Source organism: Fundulus heteroclitus, chromosome 3 (genome assembly GCF_011125445.2).
Source record: "Fundulus heteroclitus isolate FHET01 chromosome 3, MU-UCD_Fhet_4.1, whole genome shotgun sequence".
Classification (NCBI taxonomy): Eukaryota; Metazoa; Chordata; class Actinopteri; order Cyprinodontiformes; family Fundulidae; genus Fundulus; species Fundulus heteroclitus.
Window position 1 is genome coordinate 4,288,998 of NC_046363.1, and position 21,243 is coordinate 4,310,240.

Sequence of the window (21,243 nt, forward strand, 5' to 3'; positions counted from 1 at the left end):
TTCATGTGTGGAAGGCAGCAATAACAGTGTAGTTTTCTTTAAGTAGCAGGTTGTGTAATGAAAAACTGATGAACATTTTGTGATTCTTCTTTGCCTCACAGAAACAAACCAGCCAACAGACCCAGTTGGTCAGGGTTGTCCAAACTACGGCCCGGAAGTGATGATATTCTGCAGCCCGTGAAGATAATTATCATTATTATCGGTGAGTTGAAATCTTCTATTTATTTGTATTTTAATAACTCTGAACTTTCTATTTAGTTCCACAGCAAATAGGACCAGATCTTTCCAGTGACTTTTACTCAGAAGCAGAACTTGCTCTCAAATCTGCTTTCAATCCATGTCTTACATTTGGCTGAACACAGCAAGCACCCTTCCACCCAGGAAGAGTGACCCAAATCCTGCTCTTATTGCTGGGAACAGACAACAGCTTTTACAGTGATTTCTTTTCTCTTTTTGATCAAGCCAATAACACTTAGCAAAACTCTTTAATGTGAAGCAAACACGCAGAACCTTTTAAGTTTTGGATCTACAATGATCTACACGTCCCTTTCCTACAAAACATTTATGTTTCAGGATCATTTTGATCTGGCGGTTTTCTCCCAGGTCAAAACCTCCCAGTAGGTCCTGTAGAACGCTTCTTCAGGACCGTTGTTCTAGTGAACGTAAAAACCCCGAGCACCTGCAGGCGGTCTGCCAACCATACCTGCCAACATGCCACTTCCTCTCCACCAGCAGGTGAATGTCTTCAATGCGCCGATTGTTGGCGTAGTGCAGTCTCTTAGGCAGGTGCTGTTTCAGGTACGGCTTAAAGTGCTGCTCGGCCTTCTTACACTTTGGATTGAAGAAATCATTCAGCACGCGGTATCATGTTCCAGCATGTGGAAGCAAAAAATGGAGGGGAAAAAAAATTCTTAATGAATTCACATGTTCTGATTTGAGTCTCTAATATCTGAACAAACATTTTACTCACCGTTAGATTTGCAACGACAGCTTTGGGGTCGTCTGAAAAAAAGAAAAACAACAGTGATTACAGATTGTTGAGATGAGCAGAGCTTGTTTCAAATGCTGCTTTCATTTTTACATCCTCTCATCCTAAACGTCTTGAACTCCAACATGTTGTAAAAAGGCCTTAGAGGAGCATTTGGGATTTCAGTGAAGCTTAACTGAAATCAGTAATTGTTCCCCCCCCCCTAGAAAAAAAGATGCTATACTGTGGGAAAATCAGTGGAAAATGGAGTCAACTTACAGGGCTGTGAAAACGTATTTACACCAACACCCTTACAGATTTATTCTGTTATTCTTTTTTATGACACTTCAGGGTCATTTCATTTAATATCAAAGATAAATATAAAGGGATTAAATACAGAAAGCAATTTTCAAAGGATGATTTCCTTCATTAAGAGGAACAGCTTTCAAAACCAAGTGTCACGATCCCGTGGTCTTTGATTATCTTCAGGTTCCTGGGGATGGTGCAGTTTGTTTAGGTTTTCACCTCTTTAGTATTATTCATTAGTTGGGAGGTTCAGTCCCTTCCTGCCATTTATATTCTGCTCTTTATTATTTAGTCGGTCCCCTTTGAGTTGTCTTGTTACTGAAATGTGCTATACAAATAAACTTGCCTTGCCTTTGTTCCAGCTAGATCCTTATTTTCCAGCCTGCCTTTGGTTTAGCTAGTAAGTTTATTTCCCATATCCAGCTTAATCCTTGTTAGGTTCTGTGTTTTCCTCCGTGTCTCCTGACACCTCGTTGCTCTCTCTCCCTCAGCCTACCTGAGGGAGAGAGAGCCTACCACCAGCCCTTATATCTTGTATCTGCACTAATTACTTCACCTGACTTTCCTATTTATTCAGCCAGTTCACTCACACCAATTGTCAGGTCCTCCATTATGTCATTCCCCTTGTCTTTGCATTGCCTTGTTTGCACATTCTTTATTTCTGGCAATATTGGGCTTGATTGGGGTTCATTTGACCAGCTATTAGCCTTCCCCCTCCGGGTGGTTTCTAAGGGTTTGAAAATACTGCTACTATCCGTTTAAATGCAGCCTGATGTTCTTCTAAGATCCAAACTGCTGGGATAAATGGAAGGAGACAAATCAAATGGTGCCTGGATATAAGTCCAGGATCAGATCAGGACCATTTCCTCTAGTCTTTGAGTTTATTGGGGGATTTTATTATCTGACATACAGTAACAAATCCAACCCTCCTGACAGAGTGACGGCTATGTGGGTAGGAGTCGTTATAACCATTCACCAATAAGTGAGCCTGTTTGTAAACGCAGTGTTTTAGTCTCCTCGGCTCCTTGCAGCGATGCATTTTATCTGAGGGAGAATTCAGAGGGCACGAGATGTTTTTTTTTTTTTTTTACCACAGAGTGGTTTAAGCAGCAGCAGAGTTTTAGGGAATTTAACATAGATTGTAAGTCAATATGATAAAAAAACTGTGGAAAAGCTCCATTATTTATCAATTATTTACAGAAGTTCTTGGTTGTGCCTTTTATGCCTTTAAAGCTGAGAGAAGGGAAACACAGAGAGCATGTTGTCTTTTTACTCACATTTGGGGTTGTTGGGATATCTGGAGCGGATTCTGCCAAGAGACCCAGGAATGAGGATGATGTCATCAACAGTGGTCAAGTAGTTACTGAGGAACTCTGTGCGATCACAGTGAGCTTCTTCCATACCTGAAACAGCACAGAGGGACGAGGAAGCTGGTGTGAAACTCTGATGGACACAGAAATAAAACTTTTATCGGAATGGGTTGTCGTGGTCCGTTTCTGGAAAGTTCTGCAGGCTAACGCTCAGCCTGGAGTTCATGCTATGCAGCTGATTCACCGACAGGCAGATTCTCCCATGGCCTGACCAATGGTGCACACCCAATATTCTTCCACCAATCATAGCTTGTCATCAACCCCGAACATCCCCCAGCCATGGCCGAGTTTAAAGATGGCAACACTTTCTTTTCTGGAATCAACATCTTTCTCGTCTCATGCAACGGGGAACTGATGAGTTTCAAAGGCCAAAATGTTTAGTTCATGTGGGAAATCCTTATTTCCAAAAATAAAGTTTGTAAAGATGGTTTTAGAGCAACCCGGCTGATTCCAATTCTGGCTCGTTTGTCCACATAGTCCACTTTGTCTGGAATGTTTGAAGGTGCAGTCGGATTCTGGTGCAGCTCAAAGAAGCGAACTCTGGTCTGCCTTAAAATATAGGTCTGTAGGTTCCACTTCAAGTGAACCACATGCAGGAAGCAGACTAACACGTAAAGCATTGTGGGTACACCCCCCCCCCCCCAAAACAAGGGGATGTGTAGCAGGCCTGGCAGAGGAGAGCGCTCCCAGTCTCATGGGGAGGAAGGACGAGTTAAAGGCTCTGACGGACTTCTGGTCAGATCAAAGTACATCACAGTCCAAGAACAATGACATCTTCCAGCTAATCAGCAGTTGGCAGTGGGGCAGAACAGCACAGTAGAGAAGGCCCAGAAGAAGGTGGAGAAACTGCCAGAATATAGGAGAAAATGTGTGGTGCTGAGAAGAAGTGGAGGTTCAGGAAATACAAATAAGGACATGTTTACTTAAAATGAAGAACTAGATCCTATTCCTGGTACTCTGGGGACTACCTCAAACAAGGAGGGGAACCCCTCACAAACTCTGCTTCATTTGATAAACCGTGTCTTGATAGCAAACTCTTATCAGCAGAATGTGGCCACCATAACCATGCCGAGTATATTGGACTATCGGTTGTTCAAAAAACACCTCCAACAACATCTGAGTCACTGCTGGGACTCTGGCCTTGACTGTACAGTTAGCAGTTCCTCAGCTGATCCCATCAGACGCTCTTCAGCTCATCATAGAGGCATAAATACGGAGATGAACAATCAGAGTGTGTGATCTGTCGCTGACATGAGGGCTGAGGCTGTCAGCATGCTTTCTGTCTGTACCGTGGTCCCCCACCAGGATGATGTTGACACATCGGTGCAGTTTCATCTGCTTGAGCCCGTCCATCAGCTGGCCCACAATCCGATCGATCGCCCTCAGAGGATGATTAAGCTGGAAACGCACAAAGGGAGCCATGAGTGTCCAGATAGGCTCAGGATATGTTGGGATAAACATCTCCACCCGCAGGAACAGCGTACTCACATCTGTGCTCATTGGGCCCACTTTGTGCCCGTAAGTGTCTGGTTGCTCAGAGTGCATGGCGTAAACGTAGGGCCTGGAACAGAATACAGGTTAGATGGCTGTTAGCTGGATCTGAGGTGTCCTAAACACATTTAATACCATTGGCTAAGGAGTGCATCCAATCCTGAGCTAATCACTGAAGGTGTTTCAGCCCAGAAACAAAAAGCAGCTAAACCGCTGCAGGAGAACATTCCTTCAGCTGTCTGAAAAACAAACTAGCTGAACTGTCTAACTTTCTAAAACATGGCTTATTTTGATCTATTCTGTATCTTGTCTTTTTTTCTTGTAACTAAAATCTGACTATATTAACTGTGCTCTTACACAAAGGACTTTACATGGCTGTAAAAACGATTTGCCCTTTTTTTCCACAATTGAGCGCTTCCGATCATCAAACCAATTTTAGTGTTAGACTAAGATGAACGGATTAAATGCAAAAAGCTGTTTTCAAATGATGATCTCCTTTATTTTGAATGTAAAAGTTCTCCAGTTTAACCTGGCCCTATGTGAAGAAGCAATTGACCACATTATTAAATGCTGAAATGATTGTGATTAACCACACGTGTTGTTCAATTTCACTGACCATAGCCCTGACATGATTCCTGCCAAATCTAAAGATTCAATAAAACACTTAAATAGAACCAACATGAAGCAGGCTGGGAGATCTCAAAGAGCCACAAGGCATGGTCTGATGGAAAAAAATTCAAGAACATGTGAGAAACAACCAGAGGAACCATGAGTTCTGCTCTTCAGCAGAGACCCAGTCCAGCCTAATCAGGACCTGTTGGCCATTCAGGTCTGTGCGTCTCGCCTCCCTTTAACGTGACTCTGCCACTTTCAGCTTCGCTTCATGGGTAAAAACCCCGACTCTTAAAACTTTCAGGTTACTGAGGGATTTCATGCTTTTGTACAGGAGGTGGAGCAGACGTGCAGAGAAGCTGCAGCTCTGAGCTCCACTCTCCAGCCATCCTGTAGGTGAGGAAGGGAGAGGACAACCGAGGTGTAATTCATTTACAGGAATGGAGACTGTCAGCTAATGTGCTTCAAATAAATCACAACCCCTATGGCTTATGGTGGCTTATCTCCCTCGTGACCAAAATTATTTGTAGTCATTTTTCAATAATTAGAATATTATTGGCATGTTCATTTATTTCACTATAAAGTGAAATATTATGTAGATGAAATACACACAGAGGGACATAGGACAGATTATGTTGTTTTTCTGCTTACAACTAAAACATATTTAGAAGAATGTTACATTAGACCAATTAAACACTTTTCATTCTTGGCTGTTCTTCAATGGGGATTACTGACCTGTGTAACAGTTTAAAGGGAAAAACTCAGAGCTGACTTGATGGTAACAAGAGGATAGAAAGTGACCACAGATACAAGCATATCCTAAATAGATGCTTTTCCCTTATTTAAATCTGTAAATGAGAGCAGCGGTTATTGGCATTCAGCCATAAAATAAGGCAGGATAAAACGATGATAAATGAAACAAATGTAAACTAGTTTCTAATGAACTTTAGAATTTGTCTGACTGAAATTAATTTAGAACTGACTCCTTAAAGCCACTTTTAGCTTTAGGGAGTGATGTTTTTTCACAGCAGTGTATATTTGGAAGTGTCAGTACGAACAATAAGGATGGAAGTTCCTGCTGACACAGACTAGCAGGAAAACAATGCCCAGAGACACCGTCTGAGGGGCCAAACATTTTATTCAAGGTTGGAGGGATAGACTACAGAGAACATCAGACTCCATTGTGTTCCAGCGGCCCTCTGCTAAACATCTGGGACTAATTATACTCGGATTGTGTAAGAGAAAGGAAGACGCAGCATATGTGACAGAGACAAGAAATGTAAGTGTGTTCACCTCTCTGATTCATGGAGATGGAGCCACTGCAACAAGGTCAGTATCCTCCTCTCCAAAGGAATGGCCCTACAGCCCACAGACAAACAGAAAGAGGTTCCACTGCTTAAAGCCCAACATTCATCTATTATTCTGAAGCTAGGAGAGTAACATTCATGACAAACACAACACTTTTTCTATATCATGTTCAGCTTTGCAGGAAAAAAGTGGAAACATAATCTCAGTTTATAAAAACAGCACATTTTGGTCAGCCCAGAGTTACTATGATGCGTCTTCAGCAATTATTTAGGGTTACTTTTGCTTTAATTGGATTGTTGACAGTTGCACATGTCTATTATATTGCAGAATGTGTCTGAAACATTTTAACTTGAGGTTGGTGTGATAGCTATAAGGTGTTGGCTTTCAGAAACTGCATACTTAATGCAGACAAATTGGAAATGTTGGTTCTTGATATATCTAAATAAAAATAAAACTTAAAAATCTGTGTGGTAATTTCACTCTCTCACGACAGCCGTGTGATTCACAGCTGTGACAGGGTCAAAACTCGCAGTGTAACTTTCAGCCAATGCCTTTCATTTGACATATACATAAAGTTCACTGGAAAACATCTTCTTCTACCTCAGGAACATCGCTAAGATCCAACAAATCTAAGCTTTTGAAGATGCTGAAATCCTTTTCTTGACTTTATCTCTTCATAGCCAGATTATTGCGATGTTCCTTTTTCAGATTTGCCAAGGAAGAGCCAGCAATGTCTTCAGATGGTTCAGAATGATGAGCGGATTTTTCCTCTTGTGCACCAACATAATGGAACAATCATTACCCAGACATTAGACACACACACTCCCATGATGTTTTCAAGCCAAAAAATAAACACCCAGTCACTTAAGGCCTGTCCAGTGTTTCAGCCTGTGTTCAGTATGTTGCATTTTGCTTGTTTGGTGTGTTGTTTTTATCTCAACTTCAATCTTTTTTTAAAATTCTGATTCTTATTGTTACCCTGATCGTTTACATTTATCTGGTTTATTATTTGATTTGTAATTCATTATACAGAATTTTTAGATTTTTACCCTGTACACCCATTTGATTAAACGTCTTTCACTAACATCATCACCATTAAGTCTTTGAATGAGCAGCTGTGCCTGCATCCTTGCCGTGTAACGTAAAGGGTTATGGGTTTTGCTCCCAGGCTCGGCTTACTTATTGAATCCTTAAATTCCAAACTGTTTCCTGTTAAATTTCCAAAGAGTCTGAAGGTTTTTAACACAGCGCTAACTTGGAGCATTCTGCAGTTCAGGCCAAAGCTGCCTCTGTGAAGTGACGGGGGCTCCAGCCAGGCTCCTGGCTCTCATTCAATCCCCAGCTGCCAACCATCAGACCTTATGTTTTTTGTATTCATCAAAAAGGCATTATTTTGGCTGAATATTAGAAAAGATAAATATCTGGTTGGATTTCTGGATATTTGAAGACTATTCTTAGCAGAAATGTTAGAGTTCTCATAAACTGGTTGGCTTCCTGGTATGGAGACGTTTTTTTAGCCCAGCACATTTGATGTAGGGTTGAGATTGGGCTTATTCCAGAGGCTCAATGTCAGCATACTTTAATTTTTTTATGAATGTTTTGGGTCATCGCACTGTTGGAACACCTGAGTGGCTTATTAGTAATTATTGTGTGTTTCCAGCAATGATAAACAAAAGCCAAGGATTTCTACCACTGTTAAAATGTGAACCAACAGGTAAGACGTCGGTGTCATTTTGTCATTTTAATATAAAATCTATACCAGGGTGTAGAAACCTTCCAGTAAAAATTCTCAATGACAGAATCTGATAAATAAACAGATCTGTTGGATCACTCCTGGTCTTTGACTTTGGAAAGTGCCTTGAGATGACATGTTTCATGAACTGGAGCTATATAAATACAATTGAATTCAATTCAATTGGTCAAAGCGAAGAACCATCCAGTAAAGCTGAAGAGCCTAAGGCCACCATCAGAGCAACCTGAGCTCTCATCAGACCTGAGCAGCACCACACACTGATGGACTTCATGCCACACCGCACTGCTGCAGTAATCCAGGGAGAAAGAGTCCTGACTGAGTACTGAGTGCTGAACACGCTCATACTTTCAGTTGGCCAATATTTCTGGAAATTCTTTTTGCATTTCAGTTCAATTAAATGTTATTTATATAGTGCCAATTCATGAAACATGTCATCTCAAGGCATTTTCCAAAGTCAAATTCAGTCAGATTATACAGATTGGTCAAAAAGTTCCCTATCTAAGGAAACCCAAGTCTCGACAAGCAGCATTCACTCCTGGAGAAGCGTAGAGCTACAGGGAGAGTCGTCTGCATTGTCCATGGCTTTGCTGCAATCCTTCATACTGAGCAAGCATGGAGCGACAGTGGGAAGAAAAAATCCCTTTTAACAGGGAGGAAACACTCCAGCAAAACCGGGCTCAGTATGAACGGTCATCTGCCTCGACCAACTGCGGGTTAGAGACGACAGAGCAGAGACACAACAAGAGAGACAAAAAAGCACAGAAGCACATATTGATATTGATCTTAAGTAATATTCAGATTTTATGAGATACTGAATTTGTGGTTTTCATTAGTTGTCGGTTATAATTATTTAAATGAACAGAAATAAGCACAACACATATCGGTATGTGTATATTAAATGAATACAAGTTTCACTTTTTGAATGGAATTACTGAAAAAAAAATTACATTTTCATTATATTCTAATTGTATGACCAGAACCTGTGTATATTCACTGGATCAATCAGAACCCAGTGTTACAGCACAAACGGGTCAGAGGGTTGCTCAAAATTCTTCACCAAGTGTTAAGTACAAACTTACACGGGCCAGAAGAAGCTGGCAGCTTTCAGCCCCTGTCTGAGGGCTGTGATCCAGATCTGAACAAAAGAAAACTTGGTTAATTATTTTTAAAGTATTTAATGTGCATCTTATGTTCTTTCAACTATATATATATGAGTATTAAGCAGAGGCCAGAGACCATGATCTTTAAATCATTAATTCTTTCAGATCCACATTTCACTTTTAAATCTGTGTCAATCGTTTTGCTTTGAAAAATCCACTTTAACAGTTTGTCACGAGTATTATTACCTCTGACAATACCTTTAAAATAAATCTAATTTACAATTTTAGATTCACCAGTAGCTTCTAATTATCAACCAATGAGGCTTATTTCTTTCAGCCACTGGGCCTCGGCTGGACGGGGCCTGGATTGTTGTTGGGTGATGTTACCATCAGGGCCAGGGAGCAGGACAGTCCCAGGAACAGAACGGCACTGATGTGCGCCATCTACTATCATACATTTTCCCCCACGGTGCCAGCGTATTTGTCCGTATCTGTATCGAGTACCCCTGCTGACTCAGCTGGCCCAAAAGAAAAGGGTTCCAACTCTGCAGGGACTTACTGGCTGTCCTCCCCACCAGCGATGGTTCAGTTTTTCTCTGCTTCTCAGGTTAAATGTTGCATCAAACGTTGGGTCATACATGGAGTTTCCAACAATGCCGTGAGACTCCGGATAGAGACCCTAAAATGAAAAGATTGGTCATCCTAGAGTCATTTTAGTTCTGTTTTGTTTGTTTGTGGATAAAAACAACAACTAACTATTAATATGAGTGTGTTGGCACACCCTGCAGATGTTAACATTTATAGAGACACACAGAATTTATACTTACTGTTGCTATGGAGTAGAGGTTTGGGAACGTTTTAGAAGGGTAAACAGGCCTCATGTAAGGAGCATGGGTTCCACATGTCCCTAAAGAACAACATGTATTTCATTCGCTAATTTATTCCTTGATAAATAAACAATCAGCCACTGATTTAACACAATGTACAAAACATAAAGTTTACAGGAGAATGATCGTTCAGAGGGCAAAACGCCCTTCTTCTCAAAGGTGGCCTGCCTTCAGGCTGCCGCCAGCAGCTCTTTCATTAACTAACCACCAACAACACAATGATGCTTTGGTGCTGTGCTTATCAGGATCTGCAGATTAAGAGAAGCTGCTCATTATCACCTATTCTGGGAATGTATGAATCAAAGACAGAAGGGGGATATGAAGTTCTTACTAACTGCAAGCAAGAGAGCAAGAAGGAGAAAATGGTTTGATTCAACATCGTCTACGACTGAAGACTGTCATGCAAGAGATTCTGGAGGTATTCACAATGGAAAAGGGAACATTTATGTTTAACACTCTTAGGGACCAGTTTTATTGAATTTGGAACAAATGGATCTGGTTCTAAAACTGCATGCAGACCCAAATTAACTCCGCTTAGAGTAGGGTGACCATATTTTCATTTGGGAAAACCAGGACATCTTGGAAAGAGGGGGGGGGGGTGGAGGAATCTCTGTTCCCATGCATATAGATGTCTGTGGCATGCACTCACTTAACATAGGCCTACGTAATCCTACAATAGCATGATATTTACAGTTGGTTTATTAAAAATGCTTTTCAGTAAAAGTCAACAGCAATAACTCCAATAACAAATGATAATTTTATTCAAAATGTATTTATTAAAAAATGCTTAACATTTCCTGTAATGAATGAATAGCACAATAAAGGCCTCCCATTTGTCTCGACCCGGTCTGAAAGCGGGGAAACTCTTTTATAAATCGTCGGTAAACATACATTTGCGCTTCGGCATGTTGTTGGCGTACTGACAGCCACGCTATCTATCTTCTGATTAAGAACAGGGCTGCCCGCACTGACGCGGCTCAGGGATTACGTCACACGCAGCGCCGTGCGCAGTGCCCTAGTGCCTGTCAATTTAATGGTCCAATGAAGGTAATTTAAAAAACAGGACATTTCCTCACTTTCTAAAAAAAAACCGGGACGCCTGGGACAGGACGTGAAATACAGACATGTCCCGGGAAATACGGACGTTTGGTCACCCTAGCTTAGAGGGATGGGGTTGTGCTGGTATTAATGTGTTAACTTTATAATATGGAGGCATGTATTAGTTTCTGTGATGTATATTTCATTTTGAAGATGCTAAATCAAGCTGATAAAGAGCAGGCCAGCTTACGAAGCTTTTCGATGTTGGGTATGACGGTGTTCCCTCTCTTCACGTAAGAAGCTCTGAACCCATCCACCGACAGTATGATGAGCGGTGGACGCACGAACCTGCATGTGCAACCAAAGAGGGAACGTGAACACCAAAACTTTGTCAGGCTACTTTAACGTTGTTTCCCTCTTCGATAGTGCAAGGGGTTTCAACGATGAAAACATACCCAGCAGGACACTCTGGGGTCTTGATTTCCTCACATTCATCCTGCAACCATGAAGTGTCTCCTGAAGGAATACAATAAGGAGGTGAACAATGCTGCTACAAACAACCAACACCTTGATACCACCGCTGAAGAATACATAGAGTTATTTAATACGAGATGTATAAAGTGACAGCTAAAGCTAATAATAGGGGTTTTCAGTATAGAAGTGAATCTGTAAGCGAATCCAAGCACCTGTAAGTGTTTGTGAGCGTGTGCTTGTATATGTGTATGTAAGGTTTATACATAAGAAAAATGCTCAATAGTGATTGTGAGGAGCCAAAGACCCAGCCCCCAGAGCACCAAGGCAGACACTGGGGAAACCAGGACCCCAGACACCTGAAAGGACCCCCAGAACAAAGGGGCCCAAGAGGGACCAACACAGTGAGAGCTGCCTCCCCATCCAAGGGAAGAGCAGAGAGGAGCCCCAGGAACCCCCCCCCCCCCCCCCCCCCCCCCACCCAACAGCCACAGTGCCAAAGCCCCCGGGAGCTGCGGTAATGAGCCTGCGGATGAGCCTGGAGCAGATCCAGCAATGGGCCCAGAGACCCAGAATGCTGTACACACACTCTCACTCACTTCACATAACCTATACTCCTAGATCCAGGTACTGGCACCAGAAGGGTATCCAGCCTGCAGACCCGGGAGGTGAACCCCTTCATCGAGATGGGGGAGACCTATCCGGTCCATACTCTGGCCCTAACCCCCACCCCGATCTCAACCCAGATTACCCACAAACCCATCCACCCGGAGATGGGGCCAATATGAACCGAACGAGCCCAGCCAACCAGAGCCCACCACACGAACCCAGAGGCGTTGCCTCGTTATTTCTACCCATAGGTAGATTTGTTTTGGTTCAGAAATTCAAAGAATAAAACTTGTTTCCCTTTCTTTAAGAGAACAGGTTATCTGAATCTGGACATACAGTCCTTAAAAGTAAATTCCCTGTTGCTAAATGCTGAATTAATTGTGATTACCAGCATTTTTGCAAAGCTGAGTTCAGTTTCAGCAGCCAATCCCAGGCCTAACCACTGACAATCCTGTAGAATCAATAAATGTAGAATTTCCACCAAAGATCCCGTGATTTAAATTCCTGGCATACTTTTTACCTTGATAAAATTAATCTCAGGTATTTTTATGCAGGTCGCAGAAAAATTATTTGAATCAGTCAAATCACTTATGGTGAAGCTATGAAGGAAACTGCACTACACCTCCAGTCCAGCGGGTGGTGGTAATAAGGCAACGCCAGCTTTCCTGCCCTTACTCAATATAACTTCTGTGACCTACCAACCATGATAGTGTGAAGCACAGGGCTGTGAAACCATAAAATGCAGCCCAATCTTTTCCTTTGTGTTGATTTCTGTTTATTTAATCCTTAAGGAGCTCCAGCAATTGTACCGTTATCAGCTAATTATTCATTTTCAGATTTACTCTCCAGCTCTCCTGCAATATATATTAAAGTAAAGCCAAACTGTCCTGTTTTGAAGCTTAAGTTTTATCTCAGCAAACTGCTTTGCTCAGTGACAAATGAAACAATTAAATCTCTCCTGACTGAAACATATCTGTCTTTAATTTCCACTCAGCGGTGTAAGCCGGCGGGAGTTTGAAAACGGGGCGCCAGCGTCATGCTTTTTCTGGACAGCCCGGTCAGCTGACAGCTGGCGAGGAGAGCTGTTTGTAAGCGCAGTGGGAATGGACATCCCCAAAAACGTCTGAGCACTGTTTTGCGATATCTAGAGAAACCGAGCAGATGTTTTGAGTTTTACACAGCTACACTCCTCTGTGAAAACATTGCAAGAACAGAAAAACTTCTTGACCCTGAGCAAGACCCTTCGCCCCAGAGTGCTCCCTGGATGCTGCAGAGTGGCAGCCCACTGCTCGCTAAAAGGATGGGTTAAATGCAGAGAACACATTTAATTGGAATGTACAAAAGTTGAAATAAGACATTAATATGATTATTATTAAGTTCAAAACACATTTGGGCTTTGCAGCTGGGCAATGATCCAAAGGAAACAAGCAAGTCCACTTCTGAATAGTAAAAACAAAGGATTGAAGATTCTGTTAGATGACTTTAAACAGGCTGTTAATGCTGCAAAGTCCTCCCATCAAGCTGAAATAAAACAATTCTGCAAGGCAGAGTGGGTGAAAATTCCCCCCTAATGAAATAAAAGACTCATTATCCAAGGGTGGAACAACCAGTAGTGCGGCCTTTTGCTCTTCCTCAAAGGACCAGGTTGTTTTGGGTAGTTTTCTCTTAAAAAGTTAAATCATCATCTGAGACCCACTTTCTGTATTTAGGGTATTATTAATAACAAAAACAAAAACCTCCCAGAGATCTTGGAAGTTGCACACCTCTACACAGTTTCTTGTAGTTAGTACAGCAGTCTCCTCTGGCCAGGCAGTCATCGGAGCAGTGGCAGGCGTGCTGTTCGTTTCTCATCTCGCCACATCGATCCTTGCTGCATTCATAGCCTCCCTCTGTGGGGACGAGGAAAGAAAAAAAACAATAACATCGTCACATCTGAAGAGAATACTGCTAACTCAGTTACAACTAATCTTAGAGATTAGAGCGGAGAGCCCAGCATCACTTTGAGCATCTGGCTGGGATGGCGGCAGGCAGCCTGAGGTCTGCGGTGACTCTGGCTTCTGTGTTTTAAAGAGTTTTCCCTGTAAACAGGGGTTTCATTCGGGATGTGACACAGTCAGGGAAAATTACATCATGGCTCTAAGGCACATGCAGGATTAAAGTGGCAAACCAGCGGTGAGCCAAAGACCACCAGGTTGCGAGAGAGAGCATAAAATCAGACCACCAGCGCTGGAAGTAGCGGGGGGGGGAGTGTTGACACAGCAGAGAGAGGGGGAGAAAAATCAGCAGACCTGTTTCAGCATCATTAAGTGGAGCACGCTCTCCCAGCTAGAAAGCTGGACGATGGGCTCCATAGCGTTCTGTCATTTCTGTAATGAATAATTCTTTCATGTTAAAATGTATCCGTAGATTATATCTCTGTTGACCCAATGCTGCTCTCTTAAAGCGTTTTATTTGTTGTTATAACTGTGTGCCCTGCCAGATCAGATCAGTGACGCTCTCTCAGTAATCAAGGCCTGCTATATGAAAGCCAGGTCAAAGGTCAGATCAGAAATGCTGTGAATTCAACATCAAAGGGAGCATTGAGGAAACAAAAAGGCCTCCGGTTTTTATGCAAGTCATAAAACTGTGGCGTACTGAAAGGTCAGGATGAAACGCGGCTGAACAAAGAAAGGCGGTCGTAAAAAAACGGGTAATGACTTTAATGATCAGCTCCACTGAATGCTGAGATGCCAACAGACTATTCCCACATACACTGCATGGAGGGCTGCATAGTGCCCTGGTTAGTAGTGTGACCTGGCAGCCAGAAGGTTCTGGGTTCAAATCCCAGCCAGGATCCTTCTGTTAAGAGTTTGCATGTTTTCTCTGGCTTGCTGAACTCTTTGAAGGGGGCGGAGCTTGGTGACGGAGCGTTCCTGGGTCTGCATTTCTGATTGGTTGGGAGGACGTAGTGACTGTAATATTAACCTACATGATAGGCTAGAATACAAAAGGAAGGAAAAGTGTTCTTCTACTGAACTTTTTATTGACCTTTTTCTCTACCACACCACATGCTTATCAATTGATATATATTGCTATTGAATCACTTTCCACCCCTACGCCAGAGCTAAATGAACGGGTGATGAACAGGCTTCGGCATCACATGATGACATGCTGAGGAGGCCGTGCAGGGAATGGACTGACTGAGTTTAATGGTGATTTGAATAAGGTGTGCCTTGCCCAATGGCACACCAACACGTGGCAGTGGAGGAGACATGAATCAAACCCAACACTTTCTGATTGGAAGGCAGCTCCTTTTGCTATTCAGCCACAGTTGGCCTAAAACTCCACTTGCTAGTAACTTTAAATATCAGGCGGTTAGTATGGTCCCAAATCTGAACCAAAGAACTCCATAAGCCCCAGCTGAGACTGCATGGGGATGTGACTGGTTAGCGTGAAGGCATGCTAGTGCTGCAGTACCTGTTCGGAGGCAGAGCTGGTTAAAGTCGGAGCAGCAGCTGTTGTAGGTCTTACACAGGTTGTCACAGCGGCAGTTTGGGGGCTCCAGCTCCACCAGCTCAAAACACCTGTTCCTGCAGGAGCCAGAGGTCGGCACGTACTGGGTCCCAGAGCGAGCTGAGGACAGGAGAAAAAGGGCTTCAGGAAGACTATTTTAACCTCAAGCAGTCTTGGTCATCCATGTCTTACATGGACGTAAACAAGAGGAACTGCAATGCTTTTGATGCCTCTATTCCATATGGTAGTTTATGTTAGGATGAAGCGTGTACATTTTACAGTATTTTACTGTTTCAGGGTGGGTTTGGCAACATTTGATCTGATGACATTGTCCCATTTTTTATCCACGGTGACTGATCTAGAGATTAAGATTCAATTCTCTAAACAACAGTCGAATTATATGACACCTGAACGGTCAAATGTGTATGGTCAGAATGAATCAGATCAGAGGGAACAGCTAGAGCTGCCCCAACCAGTCTCCATGCTGAGGTCAGGGAAACTTCATCAGTGCAGACAGAGAGTCTGCAGAGTGCACAATTATCTAAAGTCTTGCTTTCATTGGGTCATGGCTGCTGCTTTTGAGAATCATTCCTGTCCTTCCTCAGCCACTGTAATACAGGGCACCTGCATATGTAATAATTTGATGGTGTATTAAACCTGAAATACATCCTTCTTAAAATACACACCTCAGCATATTCAAGCTGCCATAGAGGTTGAAGCAGCCGCCCCAGACTAGTTGTGACTCATGACAAAATGTATCTTTTTATTATTATTATTATTATTATTATTATTATTATTATTATTATTATTATTATTATTATTATTAAAAATGCCACAATTGCTTTTATTCATGAGGTTGTATAGCTTTAAATGTTACAACACTGCAAATGTTGCTCGTCATAGTTGAGATTTGACATCTTTCTTCTCAGTAATAAAAATGCTGAATAATAATCCTCAAAGAGAACCCATATTTTTTCCTGAGGCTCTGCAGGTTCCCTGTAGGTTATATATAAAAAGCCACAGGAGCTAGATCAGGGGCCTGTTTCAATAAGGAGGTTCAACCAACTCTAAGTTAAAACTTGAACTTTGAGTTGACTTAGCCTGAGATGGGAAACTCTTGAGTTTTGGGTTTCAGAACAGCTGAAATGAGTTAGTTCAATCAACTCTGAGTTGGCTGACTCTGAGTTAAGCGCATGCACCACAACTATAAAAAGCCATTATCAATGGAGCGCAGATATTACGAGTCACCATGGCAACAGCATCAGACAAAAAAAGGTGTGCATATTTCTCACCAGCAGAACTGGATGTCCTAATGCAAGCAAATGCAGAATTTGAACATGTATTTAAAAAAAAAAAAAGCAACACGGCTGCAGTGGCGAAGGAGAGAGAGTTAGCTTGGGTGAAAATAGCTGCTCAAGTCAATGCGTAAGTTTACATTTTACTTACTTTTATACAGTGTTGGGTGTAATGAATTAAGTTACTAAGTCATCTAAATACTGTAATTAAATTAAAGACTATAAAACAATAGTGGATTTAATATCAAATTTTAAAAGGTATATTTTTAATTTAACTTTCTCCCTCTAGTTACACACTTTGGTCAATTTAAGATTAATTCATGCAATTGAATATTGTTTATTTGAAAGCATTAGAAGTGCAGTTTCTTGTATTGTTCAAGTGGTTGAGGTTGATTTGGGATTTAGAAAGTAATTAATAAGTAAGTAAAACAAATTAGTAAGTAGACCAATACTTTCTAGAGACAGTAATTATTACATTAATCTAATTAGACTTGTTGAAGATAAAATTTGTAGTTAGTAATTAAGAACTATTTTAGAGTAACTTACCCAACTGTTATAATATCAGAGGTGAAACTGGAAGAACAGTATTTTATTAAACCTAATTTAATTTTCATGGATAGGTGCAATCCTGCAGGCATCAAAAGAACATGGCAGCAGCTGAAAATGAAATATAAAAACATATTTCAAGCAGGCAAGCCTTGAGCACATCATACGAGTAGAGTAGCTACCTGGCTTTACAAACATTTGACATATTAAATGACTAAATGGCATTCAGTGTCTAGCAGTGCAGCAGCATTTTTGACATATGTCTAAATGTTCATTCTCATTTGACTTCTACTCAGCCAACAGAAAGAAGGCAGAGGCTCATAAAACAGGGGGAGGACCTGCACCACCACCCCTGACAAATGCAGAAGAGATGGCCCTGAGCCTAAATGCTGGAAGGCCAATGGCTGAGGGAATTCCTGGAGGGACTTTATCAGAGCCAGTCACTCCAGAAGATTTAGGTGCCTTCATAAAATGTAAGAGGTCTACCTACAGTGTTATTTTTTTATATAGACTAAATGTGATATTTCCATTTATATTACTTTGGGTTGGGTTTTTTGTTGGTCCCAACAGATTTGGATGGTAATATCTGCCTCTTGGAGCCTCCTGTCCCAACAGTACCCCATACAGTTGTCAGTAGCCTACTCCATACACCATCAATTATGATAAATAGTATTATAAAGTGTACTCTATGAAATACTCATCTTCACAGGATGATGGGGATGAAGAAACCGTTTCTGCTGCCACAGACAGGCCTACAGAGGTAAATTTAATATTATATGTCTACACATCAAACAATCTACACATTCACATTTATATGTGGAGTAGCCTATAGAATCCAAGTTTTATCTATAAATGGTCATTCTTATCTCTACCCCCCAGAGTTATGGAAGAACAGCAGGAGGAAGGTCCATCAACTTCTGGTGCACAGATGGACACAGTTCAGTGATTTACAGTAAATGTCACAGTTTCATTCTGAATTTTAGACTACATTCATGATGTAACTCTAATCTAATGTATTTTCAGTTACCAGTTAAGGAGTTATATAGACTTCTTCTTATTAAAAAGATAGAAAAAAAACAGCAAAGAACTTGTATACTTGGACCGCCAGATCCAAAAGGCAGATCTGGAAATCGACATTCTGAAACTAAAGCTAGAGGTAAGTGTGTGGTCACAGGTGAATTCTAGGAAGTATTGAAACTATTTTAAAATCTTTTTTCTGTTTTCTTTTTTTTTAGCAAATGAAGAACACCATATAAATTGCTGTGACAGGATAGGGATATGACAAAAAATCCACTCTGGGCCTCAAAATCCTTTCCCGACGTAAATGCAACTCCCTACGAAGTAATACAGCCTCTTCGTCAACAGGATCATCCATAAAAGGACATGCCATTTCATTCCCTTTGATGCGCTCTGCGTGACTGAAATGTGCACAATTAATATGTCCCCAAAAAATCAATGAGGTGTTTAAACACCACTTCCTCTTTAAAAAAGGGGAGAAGACCAAAATAAACTCTGGGTTTTCTGAAGAAACCCTGCTCCCCACCAGGTTAGGTTCACAGAGTAAACTGCCATGGTAACTGACTCTGAGTATAAGTTACCCTTCTTTCAGAAATGGGCTTGACTTACTCTGTTTTCTCAGGTTTAACTTACCTCCCTTTCTGAAACAGAAAACCAAGAGTTTCCCTAATTTCAGAGTTAACATACTCAGAGTTTTCACTTAACCTCCTTTCTGAAACAGGCCCCAGGTCCCTGACAAGCTCTCTGCAGCTCCAGAGCTGAGCGGCTGATCCCAGATCAGCATTAGCGGATCTCATGTGGACGTACGGTCCAAGGTGTCAGAGGAGACTAGAGGACACCTTTGAAGCAAACAAGGAGGTTCCTTGGCTGATGGAGTCCAGCCCCTAACAATAAACCTATCAACATTTTATGCATTCATTGTAGCACACTCTCTAAACTGTCAATGGAACCACTGCAGCACAGTTTATACATGAAGACCTAAAGGTGAGTTTTGAGGGCAAAGCTGCTAAAAAACCTACAGTTTTAAGCCGGATTTTAGTTTAAATTCAAACTAAAAATCTATCAAAAGCTGCTCCCCAAAAACAGCAATAAAGTAATGAGGAAAACATATGTCTGGGTCTGAATACCAGGAACCAGTCAGATATCATCCAGCGTTAAGTTTGGATGTTTTATCAGCTGAAATCTAAGCAGCACGTCAGTCACGTAAAAGCCTAACCTTACTGGACCTGGATGTGACAGCAGCTAAAGTTTTAATGTCATGCATTTCTGTCCAAGTTTTATTTTCTTTATTTGATTATTTCTGCTCTCTGCCAACAACAGCTGACAGCAGCTTTATGATAACAGGTTTTTTTTGGAATACAGAGAAGCAAACTGATGTAAATAAGATCACTGAGATGAGATTCTATGGAAATAAGGATGTTGTCATTCTGGAACATTTAAAAATGTCATTTCTGTAGAAAAATGTGTCTGATAGAAAATAAGAAATGACAGGACTAGTATATAGTGGGACTAATTGGTTAGTTTTATGGTAGGAGCTGGATTTAGAACACCTTCTTGTGATGGATGAGCTTACGCTGCACAACTCAGTTTTTACTTTTACTTTTCTACATGAAGATATAAAAGGAAACTACCAAAGCTCTGTCGGCAGCAGGACTCGCTACTCACAGACTTCTGAACTTAGGAACAGGAGCATTTCACTGAGGAAGTCATGAAAGAGCATTTAAGAAAGTTTGACATTTTGAGCTTTAAAAGGCAATGCAGAGTATCTTTGGAAATAAAACATGCATTTAAACATCTGCAACCATGTCAGAAGAGACCATTCCCCTCTAACTTGGGACAACTCAATCATTCATACACAGAAAACAATGTGACTGGAAACAGCATCATTGTGTGTTAGTATTTACAGCCTTACACATTTCTTCTGCTTTTGCCACATTAAAAACTTTCAGGATATCAAACTAATGTTATTACCAGACAAAGATAACCTTAGTAAATATAAAATGCATATTTCAAATAATGATTACCATTATTAAGGGAAAAGAATCTTTCCAAACCAACCAGTCAAGATATTTGTTCCACTCTTTGCAGCTACAGCTGCTATGAAGCATTCATTCTAACTGGCAAAGAGTCTTTGGAATCCCTGTGTGGAGTTCTGACCCGCTCCGCTTTGCAGAATTGTTTTAACTCAGTCAGATTGGAGGATTTTAGAGCAGGAACAGCCTGATAAAGGTTGTCCTACAGCATCTCCTAAGGATTTAAAACAGGACTTGGACTAGGTCACTTTAAAACCTTCTTTTCAGGTCTCAAACCATGAGGTGGACTTGTTGGCTGCTTTGGGTCACCGTCCTGCTGCAGACCCCAAGTGAGCCTGAACACAAGGTCACTAAGCGATCACTAAGCGATTTTCCTGTGGGAGAGCAGAACTCGTGGTTCTATAAATTCCAACATGTCATCTTTGAAGCAGCATAGCTGCCGCAGGCCGGGTAGTGAGGTCTGCGGAGCTTCAGAGGTTGGTCTGGCTTCTGCTGTGACCTGAAGCAGTTGCCAATGAGCTCTTGGAGTATTTCTTGTAGGTTGGCCACTCCTCAGAAGGTTCTCTATCGTTCCATGTGTTCTCTCTGTGGATCAATGGTCCTCACTTTGGTTCTCTGGAGTCCCAAAGCCTTAGAAATGTCTGCGTAACCCTTTCCAGACATGCTGCTGATTTTGTGTCTCATCTGTTTGTGACTTTCTTTGTTACCTGGGATCTTCTAGCCTACTTCATGTTGTCAGACAGGTTGTATTTATGGGATGTATGTAATATTCTGAGTTCTGTTATGATTTGTTAGTTTTAGTTTTCCTTCTCTTTCCTGTCTTTTATTATCTGGCTGTTTTGAGTTCTGTCTGGTTTGGATTCTTGTTTAGGTTCGTGCTTACTGTTTTAGTTATGTCTTCAGATGCTTCTTAGTTTAGGTTTTGAATTTTTGATCTGTTCTTGTTTT

The 21,243-nt window shown here is 41.5% G+C and overlaps 1 protein-coding gene across 2 annotated transcripts in view; it reads right to left on the minus strand.

Moving 5' to 3' along the window:
- enpp2 (ectonucleotide pyrophosphatase/phosphodiesterase 2) overlaps positions 1-21,243 on the minus strand; it is a 40,065-nt gene that overhangs the window by 14,053 nt on the left and 4,769 nt on the right. For both annotated transcript variants that reach the window (XM_036128913.1, XM_036128909.1), the window contains exons 3-15: positions 15,369-15,524; positions 13,676-13,801; positions 11,288-11,348; positions 11,083-11,180; positions 9,735-9,814; positions 9,467-9,586; positions 8,887-8,942; positions 6,040-6,105; positions 4,132-4,204; positions 3,933-4,041; positions 2,551-2,676; positions 971-1,002; positions 704-831 (exon numbers count right to left, since the gene is read on the minus strand). In XM_036128913.1, the coding sequence (XP_035984806.1) occupies positions 704-831; positions 971-1,002; positions 2,551-2,676; positions 3,933-4,041; positions 4,132-4,204; positions 6,040-6,105; positions 8,887-8,942; positions 9,467-9,586; positions 9,735-9,814; positions 11,083-11,180; positions 11,288-11,348; positions 13,676-13,801; positions 15,369-15,524 (1,231 nt within the window). The remainder of the gene's footprint in view (positions 1-703; positions 832-970; positions 1,003-2,550; positions 2,677-3,932; positions 4,042-4,131; positions 4,205-6,039; positions 6,106-8,886; positions 8,943-9,466; positions 9,587-9,734; positions 9,815-11,082; positions 11,181-11,287; positions 11,349-13,675; positions 13,802-15,368; positions 15,525-21,243) is intronic.